General features: G+C 45.3%; 2 protein-coding genes across 3 annotated transcripts in view; both read left to right on the top strand.

Moving 5' to 3' along the window:
- Nucleotides 1-8,946, top strand: part of LIG1 (DNA ligase 1) — a 40,870-nt gene extending 31,924 nt beyond the window's left edge. For both annotated transcript variants that reach the window (XM_023509035.1, XM_012813850.2), the window contains exons 22-28: nucleotides 2,107-2,251; nucleotides 2,419-2,501; nucleotides 3,908-4,060; nucleotides 6,161-6,214; nucleotides 6,930-7,073; nucleotides 8,451-8,543; nucleotides 8,685-8,946. In XM_023509035.1, coding sequence (XP_023364803.1) covers nucleotides 2,107-2,251; nucleotides 2,419-2,501; nucleotides 3,908-4,060; nucleotides 6,161-6,214; nucleotides 6,930-7,073; nucleotides 8,451-8,543; nucleotides 8,685-8,765 — 753 coding nt within the window. In that variant the 3' untranslated portion in view covers nucleotides 8,766-8,946. The remainder of the gene's footprint in view (nucleotides 1-2,106; nucleotides 2,252-2,418; nucleotides 2,502-3,907; nucleotides 4,061-6,160; nucleotides 6,215-6,929; nucleotides 7,074-8,450; nucleotides 8,544-8,684) is intronic.
- Nucleotides 8,947-12,955: 4,009 nt separating this feature from the next.
- CABP5 (calcium binding protein 5) overlaps nucleotides 12,956-19,005 on the top strand; it is an 11,228-nt gene continuing 5,178 nt past the window's right edge. Inside the window, exons 1-4 of the mRNA XM_003803498.1 lie at nucleotides 12,956-13,018; nucleotides 14,847-14,877; nucleotides 15,612-15,755; nucleotides 16,697-16,806. Coding sequence (XP_003803546.1) covers nucleotides 12,956-13,018; nucleotides 14,847-14,877; nucleotides 15,612-15,755; nucleotides 16,697-16,806 — 348 coding nt within the window. The remainder of the gene's footprint in view (nucleotides 13,019-14,846; nucleotides 14,878-15,611; nucleotides 15,756-16,696; nucleotides 16,807-19,005) is intronic.

Here is a 19,005-nt window from a genome sequence, read left to right on the forward strand (position 1 = left end):
CACAGGCGCCCGCCACAACGCCCGGCTATTTTTTGGTTGCAGCCATCATTGTTGTTTGGCGGGTCCGGGCTGGGGATTCGAACCCGCCACCTTAGGCGCCGAGCCTATTGCTTTTTTCATAGTGAAATATATCATTGTTTTTTCCTTAATATATCCTCATCCCCAAGATATTTTTTAAAAAGTCATCCCTTCTCGAGGATTCTAAAAGTTTTCATTTAAGTTTTCTTCTAGAACCTTTACGGTTTTGTATTTATTTTGAAATATGTATTCCATATGGACCTTGCCCCAGTGGGTGATCTGGTTTTTAACAAATAAGGTAATTATTTCAGCCTACAATTATTGACTAGTTCATTCTCCCACCACTATGAATTGCTTTTTCTTTTTGATCCGATCAGTTCCTGTCTATACACGTTTCTGTTTCCAGCAGAAACGTGTGTACACACAGGAACTGATCAGATCAAAAGAACTAACTTTACTTCTTGCCCTCCAGGTAGACATTCAGGCTTTTTCCATTATTAGCATTTTTTTTCTGTTTCAAGGTTGTACTAGTAAACATTTCATACAAAAAAATGAGAGAGTGACTTTACTGTTGAGAGTATAGACTCTGGAGTCAGACTTTCTCACTCTTATATCCTAGACACATACTTCCTAGCTGGTGACTTTTGGCAGGTGACTTAACCTCTCTGAGTCTTAGCTCTCCCATCCAAAATGGAGTGATAGCTACCCTAGGAACATCAGTTGGACCTGTGATACCCAATGCAGCTGTCACCAGCTACATATAGCTCTTGAAAGGTGGCAGGTCCAATTTGAACTGTGGTATAAAGGTGAAAATACACACCAATTATAAAGATTTAATCCAAGAAAAGAGTGTAAAATATATGGTTAATAATTTATGTTCCTCACACATTGAAATAATATCTTAGACACTAGGTTAAATGAAATATAGTGTATTATTAAAATGATTTTACCTGTTTCTTTTGCATTTTAACATGGCTATTAGAAATTCTATAATGAAAAATGTGGCCACATTTTGCTTCTGTGAGACAGTGCTGGGCACAGCTTTTCCTGGAGTTCCCTCAGCACAGCAGCTGGCACCAGGTGGTCAAGAAAGATGCACAGCAACTGCTGCTGCTTTGCCACCACTAGTATCATCTTTATTCAGAATCTTCCCTTCGGAGGGAGTCTGGGAGCAAAGCTGGATAGTTTCAGGGTTGCTGACGTTGCCTTGCAGAGACGCAGCAGGCCAGCCCAGGAGCAGTAAGTCCCCATTTCAGGCAGCATGGCAGAGGGGAGCCCTGTTAGGATGTTTCTTTCCTCTCCTTTTTTTTCTTCCTCCCTGTGTGACTTCCCCAATGTCCCCAGCCTGCTTGATGGATTTGTAAGAAGCAGGCTTCATGCTGGTTTGCTTCTACTTAAATGATTTCCAACATGTACCTGACCATTAAGAGAATTTACAGCATATATAAGGATGGATGGGTTAATTCAACCAAGGCTAATAAAGTCAGTTTCCACAAGGCTAGTGAGTTCATTTTTGAGTGTAAGTGAGCAGATCTTTCCCATGAACAGATAGGGTCTCATTTAAGGCTCAGCAGGCTGCATCCTGTGAGCCAGATCTGCCCCACTGCTTGTTTTTGTAGAAAAAGGTTTTACTGGAATGCCAGCCTTTGCATCATATGTGTCAGCTTTTTCTCTGTAGCAGCAGAGTTTAATGGTTATGACAGAGCAAAGGGCAGAGAGTATTTACTATTGAAAAGATTGCAGGCCCCTGGATTAAAATAGGAAATAGCCTCTCAGAAGCATGCTTTTTGGCTTTGATTTTGCCTTTCTTTAGCTAATGGTAAATGTTTATGCAGCAAGAGACCCATCAAGTGTTCATTTAAGGCCCTGGCTCCCTGTCTGGTGTTCCTGAGGTTGCCGACTCTAAGTGATGTCCAACCCCTCTTGCCAGTGACTAAGCCTATGCTTTAAGCTCTTCCCTCTCAAGGCTTCCTGTAAACCATGTTGCTACTTGTGACCTGTGTTTTCTGTTTGCTTCACAGTCAGAGCTTATTGTCTCTATTTCCTCAATAACATCCCATCTTCTCTCCTCCCTCCCCGGCTTCTCAGTCCCTGGTACGTGAGCCTCTTTCCCGACGCCGGCAGCTGCTCCGAGAGAACTTTGTAGAAACAGAGGGTGAATTTGTCTTCGCTACTTCCCTGGACACCAAGGACACTGAGCAGATTGCCGAGTTTCTGGAGCAGTCTGTGAAAGGTGAGGGCACCCTCTCTTTTCTCCACCAAAGTCTGTTCCTTCCCTGTGACTGTGGTGACTCAAGCTTCCCAGCCTGTCCCCCAGCCCGGTGATTTTGCAAAATCCCACCTGCTCCAGCCCTTATGAGCCAGCGGTTCCCAAGAACCATGCTTATGTGTCTCCCTCAGACTCTTGCGAGGGGCTGATGGTGAAGACCCTGGATGTTGATGCCACCTACGAGATTGCCAAGAGATCACACAACTGGCTCAAGGTGATTGCCATCCTGACCTGGACTCGCCCACTAGAGCCTGGGTCCGGAAGTTCACCCCAACTGTGCAGTCAGTATCAAGTCTCTACTTTGCATCCTGTTTGAGCTCAGGAGCCCTATTCACACTCCTACTTTGTGTCCGATCCGTGAGCTTACCAAGAGTTGAGTGACAACTGCAGGTGAAATTTAGATGAAGTCTCTGTTTTCTCCAAGCTTCAGTATAGCCAGGCACTCAGGAAGGAAGTCAGCCAGTAAATGAACAAGATAATGAGCACCAGGAGGATAGTGAGTCCACTCAGGGCCAGAGAGATCAGGGAGTGCTCTAGGTGATCAGGAAGAGGTGGCATTTGGGTTGAGATGTAGACGATAGGATAGGATTGGTCACATGGCCATCAGAGACTAAGCACCTAGTGGAGGGGCTGCAAGTACAAAGGCCCTGAGGTAAGAATAAGTTCGGTGTATGCAGGGAGCAGGGGCAGATGAGGAAAGAGTGGAGAGAAGCCCCTGGCCACTTTCAGATAAAACTGGATCTTCCTCTAGGGCGAGGTTTCATGCAGAGGAGTCATAGGATCTGGTTGTCATATTGCAAAGGTCTTCTGGTTTCCCTGTGCATAGTGGATAGGTGGTGGAGGGCTGGACTGAAGTGGGAGTGAGCAGGAATCTATCTTCGGTAAAAGACATGAAGGTTTGGGTAGAGGAGGGGCCATGAGTGAGGGGTGAGCACAGGAGATGTTTTGGAACTGAGCCAGTTGGCCTGCTGGCTGCATCTTCCTGTGTGTGTATCAGCCTCTGGTCTGTCTCTCTTCCTAGAGAGTACAAATCTTCCCTGTCTTATGAAATAAGCACAGTCATACCCTCGAACCTGAGCTTCTGCCTGGACCAGTCAGTTCTTTTTTTTTTTTTTTTTTTTATTGAATGGTAACTATGTACATTAATGCACTTCTGGGGTACAGTGTGGAGTTTTCACATGCAATCCGAAATACTTCCATCAAACTGGTCAACAGAGCCTTCATGTCATTTTCTCAGTTATTGTTTTAAAACGTTCACATTCTACTCTTAGAAAGAGTCACTTGTACCCCTGTAAGATAAACCTCAGGCCAGTCAGTTCTTAATAAGTGTTCTTGAGTGAGTGGGTAAGTGCTGTCTCGTGAAGGATGGAGTGGAGCGAGTGGACTGTGTCTCCATACTGACTGAAACTGGGGCTCAGGGATGACCCACAAGGCCCCCTCCTTTTTATATGCTCTTGTTTGTTCTCTGTAATCCCAGAAGCCCTACCCACATCCAGTCTTCTCATGGGGGCCATCCTCAGTGTTCTTTCTGGAAGTTCTCCCCAGCCTTCTGATTAGCTTCAACAGTGGGTTCTCCCCTGTGGGTCCTCCCCCCTCATATCTTGCCTTTCCTTCTCCCAGCTGAAGAAGGACTACCTCGATGGTGTGGGTGACACCCTGGACCTTGTGGTGATCGGAGCCTACCTGGGCCGAGGGAAGCGGGCTGGCCGGTATGGGGGCTTCCTGCTGGCCTCCTACGACCAGGACAGTGAGGAGCTGCAGGCTATATGCAAGGTCCTGGGGCTGGGCACTGACTATAGAAGCAAGAGGGGAGTGGACTAGGCTTATGAGGAGACTTACTACTGGCAACCTAGGGAGAGCCCAGACCAAGAGGCGCTTATGTCCTCCCTGTGAAGGCTTATTTTTTCCTAATTTTTGTTTTCTTATTCTATAAGTAACTTGCTTTTTATAGAAAAATGGGCTTATATAGAAAGGTGTAAGGAGCCTATGTCAGTTAGGAATTCATTTTAGTCCTAAATACTGTTAGCTTACGTAAGAAAAGGATTTTTCTCTCATGTAATGAGAAATATGGAGGGGGCACGCAGCTCTCTGATGTCTTTAGGGGTCTAAGCTCTTCCTGTTTCCCTACACTAGTTTTTGTCATGCTCTTCTGACCTCATTGTTACAATGTGGCTACAGGTGTTCCAGTTATCATGACTACTTATGTTCCAAGCAGCAGAAAGGTGGAAGGCACGAGGACAAAGAGGGGCGAGCCCCAGAGTCAGCCTCAGCCAGTGAAAAATTTTCCTTAACGGGCCACTTCTGTCTGCAAGGGATTCTGGGAAATGTGTATGTTTGTTTCAAGCTATGCACATTGTGACTAGCTGTGTATTTCTTATATTCCAATATCCAACAAATTTGGGTCTTTTCCCACAGAAACAGACCAAAATATCACCCAGAATCCCAGAGGCAAGCACTAGTAACATTTGCAGGGATGTCTTATTTTTATTTTTACAAAATTATGATCCTCCTCTAGGAGTAATTTTTTTTCTGCCTTTTTCCCCTGTGAATACTTTATTTTAAATGTTACCATATGTGCTTAAGTAATATGGCAACCACTTGAATGCCTGCACAATTTCCAGTGCATATACTCCCTTTCATGAACCAGTTAGATTGTTACCAGCTTTGTTCTCATAAATAACTATCAGTACTTCACATATATTTAACCTAAATAATCACTGATAGAAGTGATTTTATAATTTGCAAGTCTTTGGCAACCAATCTGTCACCATTTTAAATTACTTACGAATAGATTTTTTTTTTAGGATTTTTTAAAAGAGCTATTGTTAGGACAAAAGGCAAGAACATTTTTAGACTCTCTATATAAAAAGGGCTTTCTAGGTTAACATTATGGGTCAGAGATGCCCATCTTGCTGCATGTTGATACAGTAGCATCAAGTATTACTGCTTTTTAGCTGTTCCTATTTATTTATTTGAGACAGAGTCTCAAGTTGTCACCTGGGTAGAGTGCTCAGGTGATGTGGTGTCATAGCTCACAGCAACCTCCAATTTGGGGGCTTAAGTGATCCTCTTCCCTTAGTTTTAATTTAGTAGAGATGGTATCTTGATTTTGCTTAAGCTGATCTCAAACTTGTGAGTTCAAGTTATCCATCCTCCTTAGCCTCCCGGAGTGCTAGGATTACAGGCATGAGCCACCATGCCCGGCAGCTTTTCCTATTTTGGTAGGTGAAAGAACCTCTTGGCAGGCTTGGCGTCCCGTTACTCAGTGGTTAGGACGCTGGCCATATGCAATGAGGCTGGTGGGTTCGAACCCAGCCTGGACCTGGTAAACAACGACAATAACAACAACAACAAAAATAGCCAGGTGTTGTGGCGGGTGCCTGTAGTCCCAGCTACTTGGGAGGCTAAGGCAGGAGAATTACTTAAGCCCAAAAGTTTAAGGTTACTGTAAGCTATGAAGCCACGGCACAGTACCGAGGGCAACATAGCGAGGCTTTGTCTCAAAAAAAAAAAAAGAACCTCTTGGCAGTGTTACGGTGGGAGGTGAGGACAAGTTACCAGGCAGGTGCGATATGGGTGAGCCCAAGGGAATGATGTCCTGGGCCAAGGAGAGGAGTGGAAGGAATAGGTGTCTGCGTAAAGCAGAAGGTGGTGAGTGGGGTAGTGGACGTCCTGCTGGGAGAATCACTCGCCTTCAGGAGCCTTTGGCTATATGCCTAGCCCCCTACCTCACCCTCTTCCCCTAGAAACTGTTCAGACCAGAAGGGGATGGGGGCTGCCAGTGTATACAGGTTCAGGTCCTTACATGGCAGGAAAAAGGAGAAAGCACTGGGGCACTATCAGAGCCTCTGACCTACTGTGTCCTCCCTATAGCTTGGAACTGGCTTCAGTGACGAGGAGCTGGAGGAGCATTACCAGAAGCTCCAGGTAAGCCCTGGTGGCCATGTCTTGGCCATGATGCCTCTGATTACATGCTCCTCCCATTCAAGGCTCTTGCCCTCCACTGCCTTGGGACTCAGTGTGTGAGTGGGAGGGCACTGGGCAGTACAGCTGGCTGTGGAACCCGGCACTTCCAGGCTCAAGTCCCAGCTCTGCCAGCTACAGGCTAGTGACACTGGTCAAGAAGCTTCAACTTTCAAGCTCAGTGCCTTAGCTGCACTTGGGGCAATCATGGGCACAGTTGCAGACATTCTTGGAACTAATCTTAGTAAAGTGCTGGTGAGCCCCTGATAAATGGGAGTGTTGTCTTTGTCATAGGAATTTTGGGGTATGAGTCTCTGTCCTCTGTATTATCTCTAGGTCATGGTTCATCTCTCTCCAATTCTTTGGTTTCTCTCTCTCTATTTCTCCACTCTAGGTCTCTGTCTCCCTCTCTCTCTGGGTGTCTACTCTTCTCTCTCCAGGTCTCTGTCCCTTCCTCTGCCTCTTTTGTCTTTAATGTCCTATCTTGGTTCCCAGGGTCTTTGTCATTCATTTCTCCCATCTCCCATTTCTCCTTGCTCCCATCTTTCCCAGCTTTTTACTTTAAGGAGTGTTTGTGTCTCTTTGTCTATTTCTTTCCTTTATTTTCCTCCTCCTTTCACCCTCACCAGTCCTTGACTTTGAGGTTCAAGACCCTATGCTCTGTCTCCTCTGTCTGCAGGACCTGGTGCTTCCTGCACCCCGCTCCTACGTGCGCATAGATGGTGCCGTGGCTCCCGACCACTGGCTAGACCCCAGCACCGTGTGGGAGGTGAAGTGTGGAGATCTCTCCCTCTCTCCCATCTACCCCGCTGCCCGGGGCCTGGTGAGTCACAGAGGACCCAGCTTTGGCCCTGTAAAGGGGTTCCAGGTGGGAACACAGGGAGCGGAGTGGGGAGGACGCTTGAGGTCCATGTCTGCTCCTACTGAGCAATGACCAAGGACACCAGTTTGCATTTTATTTGAGTGTCAGATAGTGAGATAAAAAATCTTTTTCTTTCAAATAAGAATTCCCCAGGAGTAGAAAGAAAGCAGTGACATTGCTCCCATTAATATCATTACCTTACCTTAGCTCTAAAGTTGTTTTCAAAAACTTGGTCCTTTTAAGTAAAAGCTTAGTGCACATCCTGGTGAGCATTTGCTTTGTTGCTGTTTCTTCTTCAGCCATACTTTTTATGCTACCAAGTTTTTTAATTCCCTGGCTAATCTCTGGTGATTCCGTCCTCAATGCCAGCAGAACCATTGTTGTACACAGGGCAAAGCGGCAGCCATGGCCAACCCTGGGAAAGCTCTTAACTTTCTCCTTCAAAGAAACAGTGAATCTCAAAATATGAAATGTACTTTCTTTGTGATTTCTTCCTATCCTTCAAAAGCGAGCATATTTTTCTGATGAGAAGCAGATTTCCATTTTTAGAGGAGGAACTCATATTTTTATCTATTATTTTAAAATTTCACTTAAATGCTGCATATTAGAGACCCAGGGTATCCTGGTAACAAGTGACAATAGTTGGCATTTGTCCAGCATTTACTATGAAGCAACCACTGTACATGGATCATTACAAAAGTTGTGAGATACATAGAAATTGAGAAATATAAAATCTGTATAGATGGAAGCTCTTACAGTGAGACCGATAAGCCAAGCAAGTTGAAACTTGCACAGGTGAATCAGAAAGGACGCTGTTGACTATGTTTCTTGGAAGTGAAATAATTGACCATAACACAGTCTGTCTCAAAACTTTTGTAGTAACCTACATACCCCATAACATTGCACTGTATACATTTGTCTAATCCTCACAAAACCCTGAGACATAGTGATGCTATCACCTCCGTTTTACAGGTAAGGAAATTGAGCCTCAGAGAGCTTAGGTAACTAGCCTAGGGCCATTGGCTCCTGAGAGTTGGCAGCTGGGATTTGAACCCCAAATTCTGGTTCTAGAACCCATGCCCAGACTCTGCTGTTCTGCCTCTTGGCCCTAATCAACATTAAATAACAGCTGTAGCAGCTGACATTTTTTAAGCACTTACATTGCACCCAATGCAATTCCAAATACTTTGTCAATTTGTTGAATCTTTAAAAGAACTTTCAGCCCCATTTTATGGATCACAAAACTGAGGCTCCAGTGAAGGAGGGAGAAGGTGAGGAAATTGCTGTAGCCAGGAGAACCACATGAGGGTTTCTTTCCATCCCTTCCCTCCCCACCAGGTGGATAGTGAGAAGGGCATCTCCCTTCGCTTCCCTCGGTTTATTCGAGTCCGTGAAGACAAGCAGCCAGAGGCAGCTACCACCAGTACCCAGGTAAGGCCCTTGGAAGGGGATGGGCCATCCAGCTGCTTGGTCAGACCAGCTTCTTAGAGAGGTGGATTCTGGTCTGGAACACTGTGGACCTGGGGGCATCCAGGGAGCCTCTGACCATCTTGTCCTACTCTCTCCCTGTAGGTGGCCTATTTGTACCGGAAACAAAGTCAAATTCAGAACCAACTTGGTGAGGACTCAGACTCTAACCTTGAAGACATATAGTAAACTGCTGCCTTCGGGACTGGGGCGTAAGGCAAGAGGTGGAGGGAATCCAAGGATATTATCTGTGCTTTTCAGTAAATCTGGTGTTGCAATCTGTGGTTTTAGAGAGTCAGGGGTATGTGAGGGGGGTGGTTTGGGATTCATCTGGTCATTTCTTTCAATAAATAATTATCAAACACTCTGTGACATGGTTTGTGCTGGGCTCTGGGAATAAAGCTCTAAAAGTCACACTTAACACAGCATGTAACAGTGTGGCTAGGAACACAGGACTGTCCAGTAGAACTTTCTGGGGTTCTGGGATGGGATGGTCATCAGAGATTTGTCAGCAGAGGTGGTCAGGTGAGGTCCCCGACAGTGACTAAAACAGCTTCACCTTGGACCTCATAAGAAGTGCAAACTCTGCTCAGTGCCTATGGCTCAAGTAGCTAAGGCGCCAGCCACATACACCTAAGGTGGAGGGTTCAAATCCAGCTTGGGCCTGCCAAACAACAATGACGGCTGCAACCAAAAAATAGCCAGCCGTTGTGGTGGGCGCCTGTGGTCCCAGCTACTTGGGAGGCTGAGGCAGGAGACTTGCTAGAGCCCAGGAGTTGGAGCTTGCTGTGAGCTATAATGCCATGGCACTTTACCCAGGGGGACAGCTTGAGGCTCTATCTCAAAAAAAAAAAAATGCAAACTCTCGGGCCCCACAAAACCTACTGCCTCAGAACCTCTGGGTGGACGTTGGGAATCTGCTGTAACAGGCACTCCAGGTGGTTCTGGTAATCATTTACCTTTCAGAACCACAGATTTAAAGCATTGTCTGGCACAAAGTAGATCACTGGATTTTGCCACTATGCTATGATGACAGTGACAATGAAGCAGAGGGAGGAGGAAGAAGAAGTGTGGAACTCTTAACTGCCAATGCAGATGGTTCCATGAGCAAGAAAACTTACCTAGTTCATAGAGATGGTTTGCCATGGGCAAAGTTGCTGGCTGTAGTTGTGTACTGACCTTGCACCTTTCATCTGAAGTGCCTGTCCCAGGCCAGGCTTACTCCAGGATGCTGAGGACAACACTGGGGCAGGCTCCCAGTGTAAGAGCCACTGTCAGTGAGGCACAAACTGGACACAGGTCAGACAAGAACCACAGAGGGCCTGTCAGTATAAACAAGTTTCTTGTGTGAGAGGTCATAGTATATACTAGTTTAGTAGGGAAATTATAGATAAATAATTATATTTATTATATATAAATATATATTTACAATAAATAATTATATTTATTGTACGTGTTAGTAGAGCTAGAAGATAATTGTTCCCAAGGTAAAGAAAAGATAGACTCAGTGCCTGTGGCTCAAGTGGCTAAGGCACCAGCCACATACACCTAAGGTGGCGAGTTCGAATCCAGATCAGGTCCTCCAAACAACAATGGTGGCTACAACCAAAAAATAGCCAGGCGTTGTGGTGGGCACCTGGGGTCCCAGCTACTTGGGAGGTGGAGGCAGGAGACTCGCTTGAGCCCAGGAGTTTGAGGTTGCTATAAGCTGTGATGTCACAGCATTCTACCCAGGAGGACAGCTTGAGGCTCTGTCTCAAAAAAAAAAAAAAAAAGAAAAGATAAATGTCTGTGGTAATAGATACCCCAATTACCCTGATCTGATTATTACACATAGTATGTAGGTATGAAAATATCATGTGTACCCTAAAATAGGTATAACTAATATATGTCAATTTTAAAAAAAAATTAAGTATTCCACTAAAGGCACACTGTAAATACTCAACACCCAGCTCCATTTCATTCCTGCTAACTACTCTGGTCCTGGAATTCCACTTTATCTGGGAGCTTCCAAAACAGCATGGAGTTGCTTCATTCTGCAGGTGAAGGAGCTTGAGGCCCAAAGAAATGGACTTAGCTGCTGAGCAGTACCTGAACTGTGGAGTCAGCATCCCAGTGTTAGTCTTCTGACTCCACTATTCCTTGTCCTCAGAGCTCCATTCTGAACAGAACAAAGGGAGAGAAAAAGGAAGGAAATGAGAGAGGCAGGAGAAGGAAGAAGTGAGGAGGAGTGGGTGAAGGCCATGTGAATATGAAGGCAGAGATTGGGGTGATGTATGTACCAGCCAGTGGGCACCAGAGGTGGCCAGAAAACCACCAGTTGTCCCAATAAAGACCTTTGTAGCAAAATAATTCTGTGTTGCATTTAGCCATGTCTCCTTTGTCTCGTCCAGTCTCCCAACAGTTCCTCAATCTCTCTTCAACCTTCAGGATCATGACATTTTTTAAGCTGACAGGCCAGTTAATTTGTAAACCAGCCCTCTATTTGGACTTGTCTGGTGTCTTACCATTAAATTCAGGAATATCACAAAACTGATGCTGTGTTCTCTTTGCATCCTACCAGGTGGTGCGTAATTTCAGTTTGTCACATTACTGATGATATTTTTTTTGATCACTTGATTAAGATGGCGTCTGCCAGGTCTGTCTACTATAAACTGACGCTTTCCTTTGAAATTAGTATTTTGCAGGGAGGTACTTTGAAAAAGATAGGGCAATAACAAACTTTCTTTCTCTCTCTTTTTCCTTTCTTTCTTTTTTTTTTTTCAGTTTTTGTCTGGGGCGGCGCCCTACCCCGTGAACCACAGGCATTGCCCCTCAACTTTTCTTTTTATTCATTTGTGTATGGCCCCCTGGTTCCCTATGTTGTCCTATATAATTTGTTACTATCATTTATTTCAATTCTCAAATTCTCCAGTATGGGCAGTGGAGCCTCTTCAAGCAGATGCCTGTGTTCTTTTAACATGTCCCCATGACTCTTTAAGCACAAGGTATTTTAGGCTGATGTTCATTTCCTGCTCTAGACTTGGAATTGGCCATTTCACCTAGAAGCCTTGGTTCCTTTTAGTGGAGAATGGTATTTCAAAGTCAAGATCTAGATGCTAAGGGTGCTCATTAATACTGGGGTGTCACTAATTCTGCAGTTTTCTGGGTGGAGAAAGCTGGAGAATGTATGTACGAACATTCCTGTACACTCTTGAGATGTCATGTATTTTTATTTTGTATCTCTGCAAGTGAAATCTATGTGCACATTCCAATGCCTCCAGCACAGTCAGGCTCATTCTACTTTTTCTATTTTAGTAGCTCCCTTTCCAACAGTGGGAGGGAGACTTGGCTCCCATCACCTTTACTGGAATCCCCATATGTAACCAATCTCTTCTCCATTGCCATCCAACCCCTATGGGGTTGCTTTTCCCACCCTAACCTGGCTTTAACACTCTACCATGCTGCCTCCATGAGTGGACGTCCTTTTCTATTTGGGTCCTTGCCAGATCCGCATGTGTGGCCTCCTGCATGACCCATCAGCCCTGGACAATGCATGCAGATACACACACACACCTCCCGCCCCAGCTCATGCTCCCACATTCCACACCAACCTGTCCTCTCATGGGTTGCATCCCCACCTTTCAGGCCCCATCACTCTGGGCCACCTTGCCCCTCCAGGGGCACTCTCCCCTCACCCCACTAGCCACACCAGATGGTCCCAGCCCTGCCTGCCTCCCTAGTGTGGACACCCTCATCACCACCCCTTTGGGCTCTGACACCACCATGATTCTCACCCTCCATAGTTCCCTCCCATCACTACCACCACTTTGCTCTTCCCCCCTGAATTATTCAAGAAGAAAGGAAGGGAAGGATGAGCAAAGAGAAGGCAAATGCTATACTCCTGGTCACTGCACACCTGCTTCCTGACCTCCTCCCTTCCTGCACACATTCCTCCCTCACTAGGGAAAGCTCGTGGCCAAGGGCCCTGTCCTCTCTGTCTCACTGCCTGAAGTCCAGGCATACAGTAAGCCTCCCCCCCCACCAATGCCTGTTGGAACACTGAATTAGCGCATGCCCTCTGCTCTAATCCCTGATTTCAAAATGTACTTTCCCATTTCACTCTGGGGATAAAGGAGTATCAGAGACCCAGACTGGCTCTCCCCACCCATCCTGCTCAAGCCAGATGGGAAGGCAGGAGCAGCTCTGATCCCTGCCCAGCCCGGTGGACATTTCTGACCCAGCTGTCACAGCTGGAAGACAGAGAGAGAGGCCCAGAGAGGCAGGAAGAGGTGGCGAAAGAGAGGAGGCTAGGGACGCTGAGGAGGCTGCGCCCCTGGGGCAGGGAGGAGGGGCCTTCTGGAGACTGGGGCCGGCTGAGCTGTGTCCGGAGCTCCATGCAGTTCCCCTTGGGCCCCGCCTGCATTTTCCTGAGGAAAGGCATCGCTGAGAAACAGCGGGTGAGGCTGGGCAGAGGCACTGCAGCAGGATGGCAGTGGGCAAGGCGGGGAGCCGGAAGTAGGAACCTAGGGGACAGAGAGAGAGCAGGAACCCAGAAGGTAGAATTTCAGGGGTTCTCGAGGGGCCTTGTGAGGCAGCGAGATACCTAGGTATGTGTATGTGGTGATGGGGATAAAATCAGAAGTCAGGAGCAAAGAGGAGATGAAGGGAGAAAAATAAAAAACTGGGATGGGTGTTGAGATCATCATCTTTTCTACAGAGGCTCATAGTGAGGTGATGGTGTTAACAACTACAGCTGTCGTTTGCTAAGCCCTGTTCAAACGGCATTGCATTCTTGATGTCATTTAAACCTCAGAACAACTCGTGAGGTCTATGACACTTTCATTCCTCTTTTACAGGTAAGGAAAACTGAGGCTCAGAGTCATGAATTCTTTACCTTAAGCTTACACAATAAGTAAGTGGCAAGGTCATATGTTTGTAATTGTCAGACAGAAGGAAGAGAAAGAAGAAAGAAAAGAGAAGAAGGTCGAGGCAGTGGCTCACTCCCATAATTTTAGTACTCTGGGAGTACTCAGATTGCTTGAGCACAGTAGTTTGAGACCAGCCTGAACAAGAGAGAGACCTCATCTATACTAAAAATAGAAAAAACTAGCTGGGAGTCTTGGTGGGCACCTGTAGTCCCGGTACTTGGGAGGGTAAAGCAAGACGATTGCTCAAGCCTAAGAGTTTGACGACGATGCCATGACACTCTACCCAGGGTGACAGAGTGAGACTCTGACTCAAAAATTAAGAAAAAAAAGAAAGCAGAAGTGAAGTGAGGAAAGAAAGGGGGAAAAAGGAAAGGAAAAGAAGGAAGAGAGGCAAGGATAAAAGAAAGAGGAAGGAGAAAAGGAAAAAGTAGAGGAAAAGGGGGGAATTTCAGGAAGGACAGAGGGAGATGAGGGGGTGAAAGAGGCCAGCGGCCAGTGGAATTTTCTGGTGGCAGACCATGAATCCAAGTCCAACCCTTCAGGTGTGTCCAGGAATAGGAGTCAGTGGAGCAACAATGATTGGAAATTCTCCGAGGTGTTAGGAATTATTCATGTTGGCACTGATCACCCTACCTGAATGCCATTAAACACTGGTCCCATGCAAAGTGGTTCTAACTCTTGGGAGAAGGATGGAGGCAGGTGAAAAAAGAGGCAATGGCATGTTGGGGGAATAATTCTGACCTGGGAGTCAGAAACCCTGAATTCAAATCCCAGCGCTGGGCCCAACTTGCCACATGACCTTAAGGGAGTAGTTTTATTTCTCCCTTTCTTAGGAAGGGATCTGCCACTAATGAGCTGTGTGACCTTGGGCAGATTCCTTAACCTCTTTGTTCATCATCAGCGTTCTCATGTGTAAGATGGGAATGATAGCTGGATCAGTCTCACAGAGCAGTGCCTGAGATTCAAACAGAATGATTATGGAAACTGCCTGGCACAGGGGCGACACTCTGAACTCTGATTATGAGTCTCACTTTCTTTATCTGGTGGAAAAGGAAGCGATTGCAGTCACAGTGTTTGGGCACAATGTGACAGTTGCTTGTCTGGGAAATGTGGAAGGAGGGAGTCAAGAGTCAAGGATAGAAGAAGGGAACTGAGAGAGGATGGGAAGAGGTGGGGAGGTGAGAGCAGTGGCTTGGGAGTTAGGAGATAGGAGCAGGAAGAGGAGAGGGACAGAGGAGAGGAAGAAAGGGAAGAAAAACAAGAGGGAGGAGGCCAAGGAGGAGGGGACATTTAGAGAAGTGGGTGTTGGATTCCTGAACCTCTCTCCAAATTTCCCCTCCCCTGCGTTCCTTTCCAGGAAAGACCACTGGGACAAGATGAGATTGAAGGTAACACCCTCTCCTGTAAATGCCCCACACTGCCATCCACCCACTTAATCTACCCTCAGCCCCCTTTGCATATTTCTGTACAAATTCGTTAACATGAAAATGTTACATCCCTCTTTCTTCCTACTTAACTGTCATTTTGTGGAACTCTCTCTCGTGGCAGTTGAAGTACCTCCCAAAGCATTAAGAAGGCATCCCGGATCATCCAGGTGTCTCAGGAGTGAAGCATGAGTTTTAGAATGAATTGAAAATTGTTCTGTAGTCCTGCTACTTGGGAGGCTGAGCCAGGAGGGTTACTCCAGCCCAGGTGTTTGAGAGTTTGAGCTTGCAGTGAGCTATGATGATGCTATTGCACTCTAGCCCTATCTGGCAAAAAAAAAAAAAAAAAAAAAAAAAAAAAAGAAAAGAAAAAGGAAATTTTGGGGTTTTTCTCTTGGTAATTTTAAGGTTCTTTATAACTTCTTCCAAGAATCTGAAGGGCTTTAGTACTCTTGTTTAGTGGTCTCAGGAATAATGCTACTCCCTAACACATTTCACACAATCACTCCTTTTAAAAATGTTTTCTTAAGATGGGCGCTCCCTGGTGGTCCTAGTGGTTAGCATTTAGCACTCTGCTCTCTTAAGATGTATTTTCCTTTGAGAAGTCTCTAGTTGGAGCCTGACTGGCGGTTTCAAGGGATGCCACTCCTTATGGACTGTTTTAAATTCTCCCAAAGTTCTTCTCTCTTAACTTTCAGAGCTCCGGGAAGCATTTCTTGAGTTTGACAAGGACCGAGATGGGTTCATCTCTTGTAAGGATTTGGGGAATCTCATGAGGACGATGGGTTACATGCCCACAGAGATGGAACTGACTGAACTGAGCCAGCAAATCCGCATGAACTGTGAGGCCAGGGGACGGGAGGAATGGCTGCGTCTGGGGAGGGCTCAGGGTGAAATTAGGGAACATATACAAATTGAGAGTGGAGTTGGGGATAGAGAGGAGGCTAAGACCAACCAGCAGTCTGGAAGAAAAGGGTTCAGACTATACTCAGGGAGCCAGCATTTGAAGTGCTTAAAAGCTTTCTGAGATAGGTCTGTGTTCAAGCCTCTGTAGTATTATTTAGTAATTGTGGTCATTTTGAAAAGTGGAGTTATCCCTTCCTCTTGAGTTTCAGTTTCCTCAATTGTTGAGAGAAGATGCTATTACTCCTTATCTCATAGGATTGTGGAAAGGAAGGAACAAAGATACTAATGCAGGTAAAAGTGTAGCCAGTACGTTCTTGCCAAATGCAGATGATTATATCACCAGCACTAAGCTTCTTCAGTGGAGCCCAAGATTGGAGCTGGACTGGATGCTGGAAACCAACGTGGAGTTGGAGCTGATGTTAGTGAATAATGCTATGAAAGAGATGGATTTTTAGGTGGAGGCCAGAACTGATTTTTGAGATCAAGGCTGGAGTAAAATTGCTATTGTGTTTGCTCCTGGGCATGCAACTGAGTAAATAAGGCTGGATTCAAGGCCATGATGATATTAACATCTGGAAGAGACTTGGGTGCTCTTTGATTGATACACCTTCTTCTACAGGTCCACAGATGAGGGAACACAGTTCTTCACCCTTCAAGAGATTTGCTGAAGATCACACAAATAGTTATTTCCATCTTGCCGCACCCTGTTCATTCAAGTTCAGGAATGTGAGGATTTGAGCTGGCTGAGTGGAAGGAGGAGGTCAAAGAAGGCCCTTAACTGGCAGGGAGATGGAAGCTGATCTATTTCTTGAACTAACTTGAAGGATGGAAGGCCAGGGCGGATGGAGTATCACTAATCCTCACTCTCTATTCTCAGTGGGTGGCCGTGTGGACTTTGAGGACTTTGTGGAGCTGATGACCCCAAAATTGCTTGCAGAAACAGCAGGAATGATTGGTGTCCAGGAGATGCGAGATGCCTTCAAGGAGGTGAGTTGAGAGTGGTAATTGAAGGAGATCCCAGAGGTCTTTAATTAGTCAATACCATGGACAGAACCCATCAAAACCACTTTTGTTCTACCCATGTTGAGAGCTCTAGAGAAGAAAAATAACACATTCCAAACACTTGCAATAGATCAAGATCTCTATATATCTTACCAAAAAACATTAGGAGTAAGGAGTCATTTCTCTCAATTATATAGGTGAGGAAACTAAGGCTCATGAAGATAACAAATCTCATCCACGATCCACACAAACAATGTAATCTAATCGTCTATACTCTGTGGCTCAAAAAGGCTACACAGCTTCCCCAGACAATAAAACTTCCGATGGCCACACAAATGTTCTGTTAAAAAAAAATAGTGGCCTTTGACCACATATGGCGATTGGGCCCTTGAATTGAAACTGAATTTTACATTGATTTAATGTCAATAGATTTCAATTAAATTATTTATCTTATTGCCATTTGTATCCAGTTTAATATAAGCCCAAGTACTTAAACACAATTCATTTAAATTTAAGAACAAACACCTAATTCAATTACTGGACTGCTTTTAGCTGGAGTAACATGCACAGGTGAATCTACTTTTTCGACTATAAACTGTAGGCAAAAATCAAGTATTTCTTTTTTATATTTTGAGATAGAGTCTTATTTTGTCACCCCTGGTAGAAAGTGCCATGATGTCATAGCTCACAGGAACCTTAAATTCCTGGGCTCAAGGGATCCTCTTGCCTCAGCCTCCTGAGTAGCTTAGACTATAGGTGCCTGCCACAATGCCCAGCTAGTTTTTATTTTTTTAGAGACAGGGTCTTACTCTTGCTCAGGCTGGACTTGAACTCCTGAGCTCGGGAAATCCACTGACCTCGGTCTCTCACAGTGTTAAGGTTACAGGTGTGAGCCAAAGCACCTGGCCAGATCAAGTATTTCTGATAAGAAAAAAAGTGAGTGTCTGAACTGAGAAGTTAGTAAGTGTAAAATATACACTGGATTAAGACTTAGTAAATTTAGGATAATTAGCATAAGTATACTTTGTGTACTTAAGTAAACCTTTATGCTACTGACATTAACTAAGCATGCTAAGCACACACTAAGAACTTCGTATGCTATGATCTTGTCTTATGAGATTTGGTTGCACTCAAAGAATGTAACAAAGCTCACTAACAATTTTTAGCTTGATTACATAGTGAAATGATAACAGTTTGGGTTTATTGGCCTAAAGCAAATAGATGATTAAAAACTAATTTCACTTGTTCCTTTTAAACTGTCTTTTCCTTAATATGACGACTAGAAAATTTTAAATGACTCCTGAGGCTCCCATTGTCTTTCTTTTAGACAGCCCTGCTCTAGGGGAATGGTATTCCTGGCTAGGGAGTTGCAAGCTTACAAATGCTCTATTGCAGGAAGGCCTGTTTGAGGAAGTCAGAGACACTAATGCAAAACAGACAAGGTCTTCTTGTTGCCCAAGGCAGGGCCCAAACCTGTAGGAGCTTTTTCTTTGTACAATTGGGTCAGGTTTCTGTTCCAAGTGGGACAGGAAGCTGCCAGGGGATTTTAAGCAGGGAAGTGACAAGATCTTAGTTATGTTTTAAATGAAGCCCTGATGTGTAGAGAACAGACCACAGTAGGACCACCATGGGGGTCAGAAGATCAATTAGGAGGCTGTCATGATAATCCAGGCAAGAGAGGATTAGGGCTTGAGCCGGTTAGCAGATTGAGAGGAGGATAGTTGGCTTCCAATATGTTCTGGAAGTTGAATGTACTAGATTTTCTGGTAGATTAATTAAGGGTGTGCAGGGCAAAGGTTTGGGTAACTCATTAATTTGACAAATGTTTATCAGTATGGCCCAACAAATATTTGTTCATAATGCCCATGTGGAAAGCACTGTTTTTGGGACTGAGCATGGAGCAGTAAACAAGACACTTAAAAATTCTTATCTGGGCTGTGCCTGTGGCTCAGTGAGTAGGGCACTGGCCCCATATACTGAGGGTGGTGGGTTTGAACCCAGCCCTGGCCACAATACAACTAAAAATAGCCAGGCATTGTGGCGGGTGCCTGTAGTCCCAGCTACTCTGGAGGCTGAGATAAGAGAATCACTTAAGCCCAAGAGCTGGAGGTTGCTGTGAGCTGTGACACCACAGCACTCTACCAAGGGCAACACAGTGAGACACTGGGTCTAAAAAAAAAAAAA

Source organism: Otolemur garnettii, unplaced genomic scaffold (genome assembly GCF_000181295.1).
Source record: "Otolemur garnettii isolate 467f Iridium unplaced genomic scaffold, OtoGar3 scaffold00317, whole genome shotgun sequence".
Classification (NCBI taxonomy): Eukaryota; Metazoa; Chordata; class Mammalia; order Primates; family Galagidae; genus Otolemur; species Otolemur garnettii.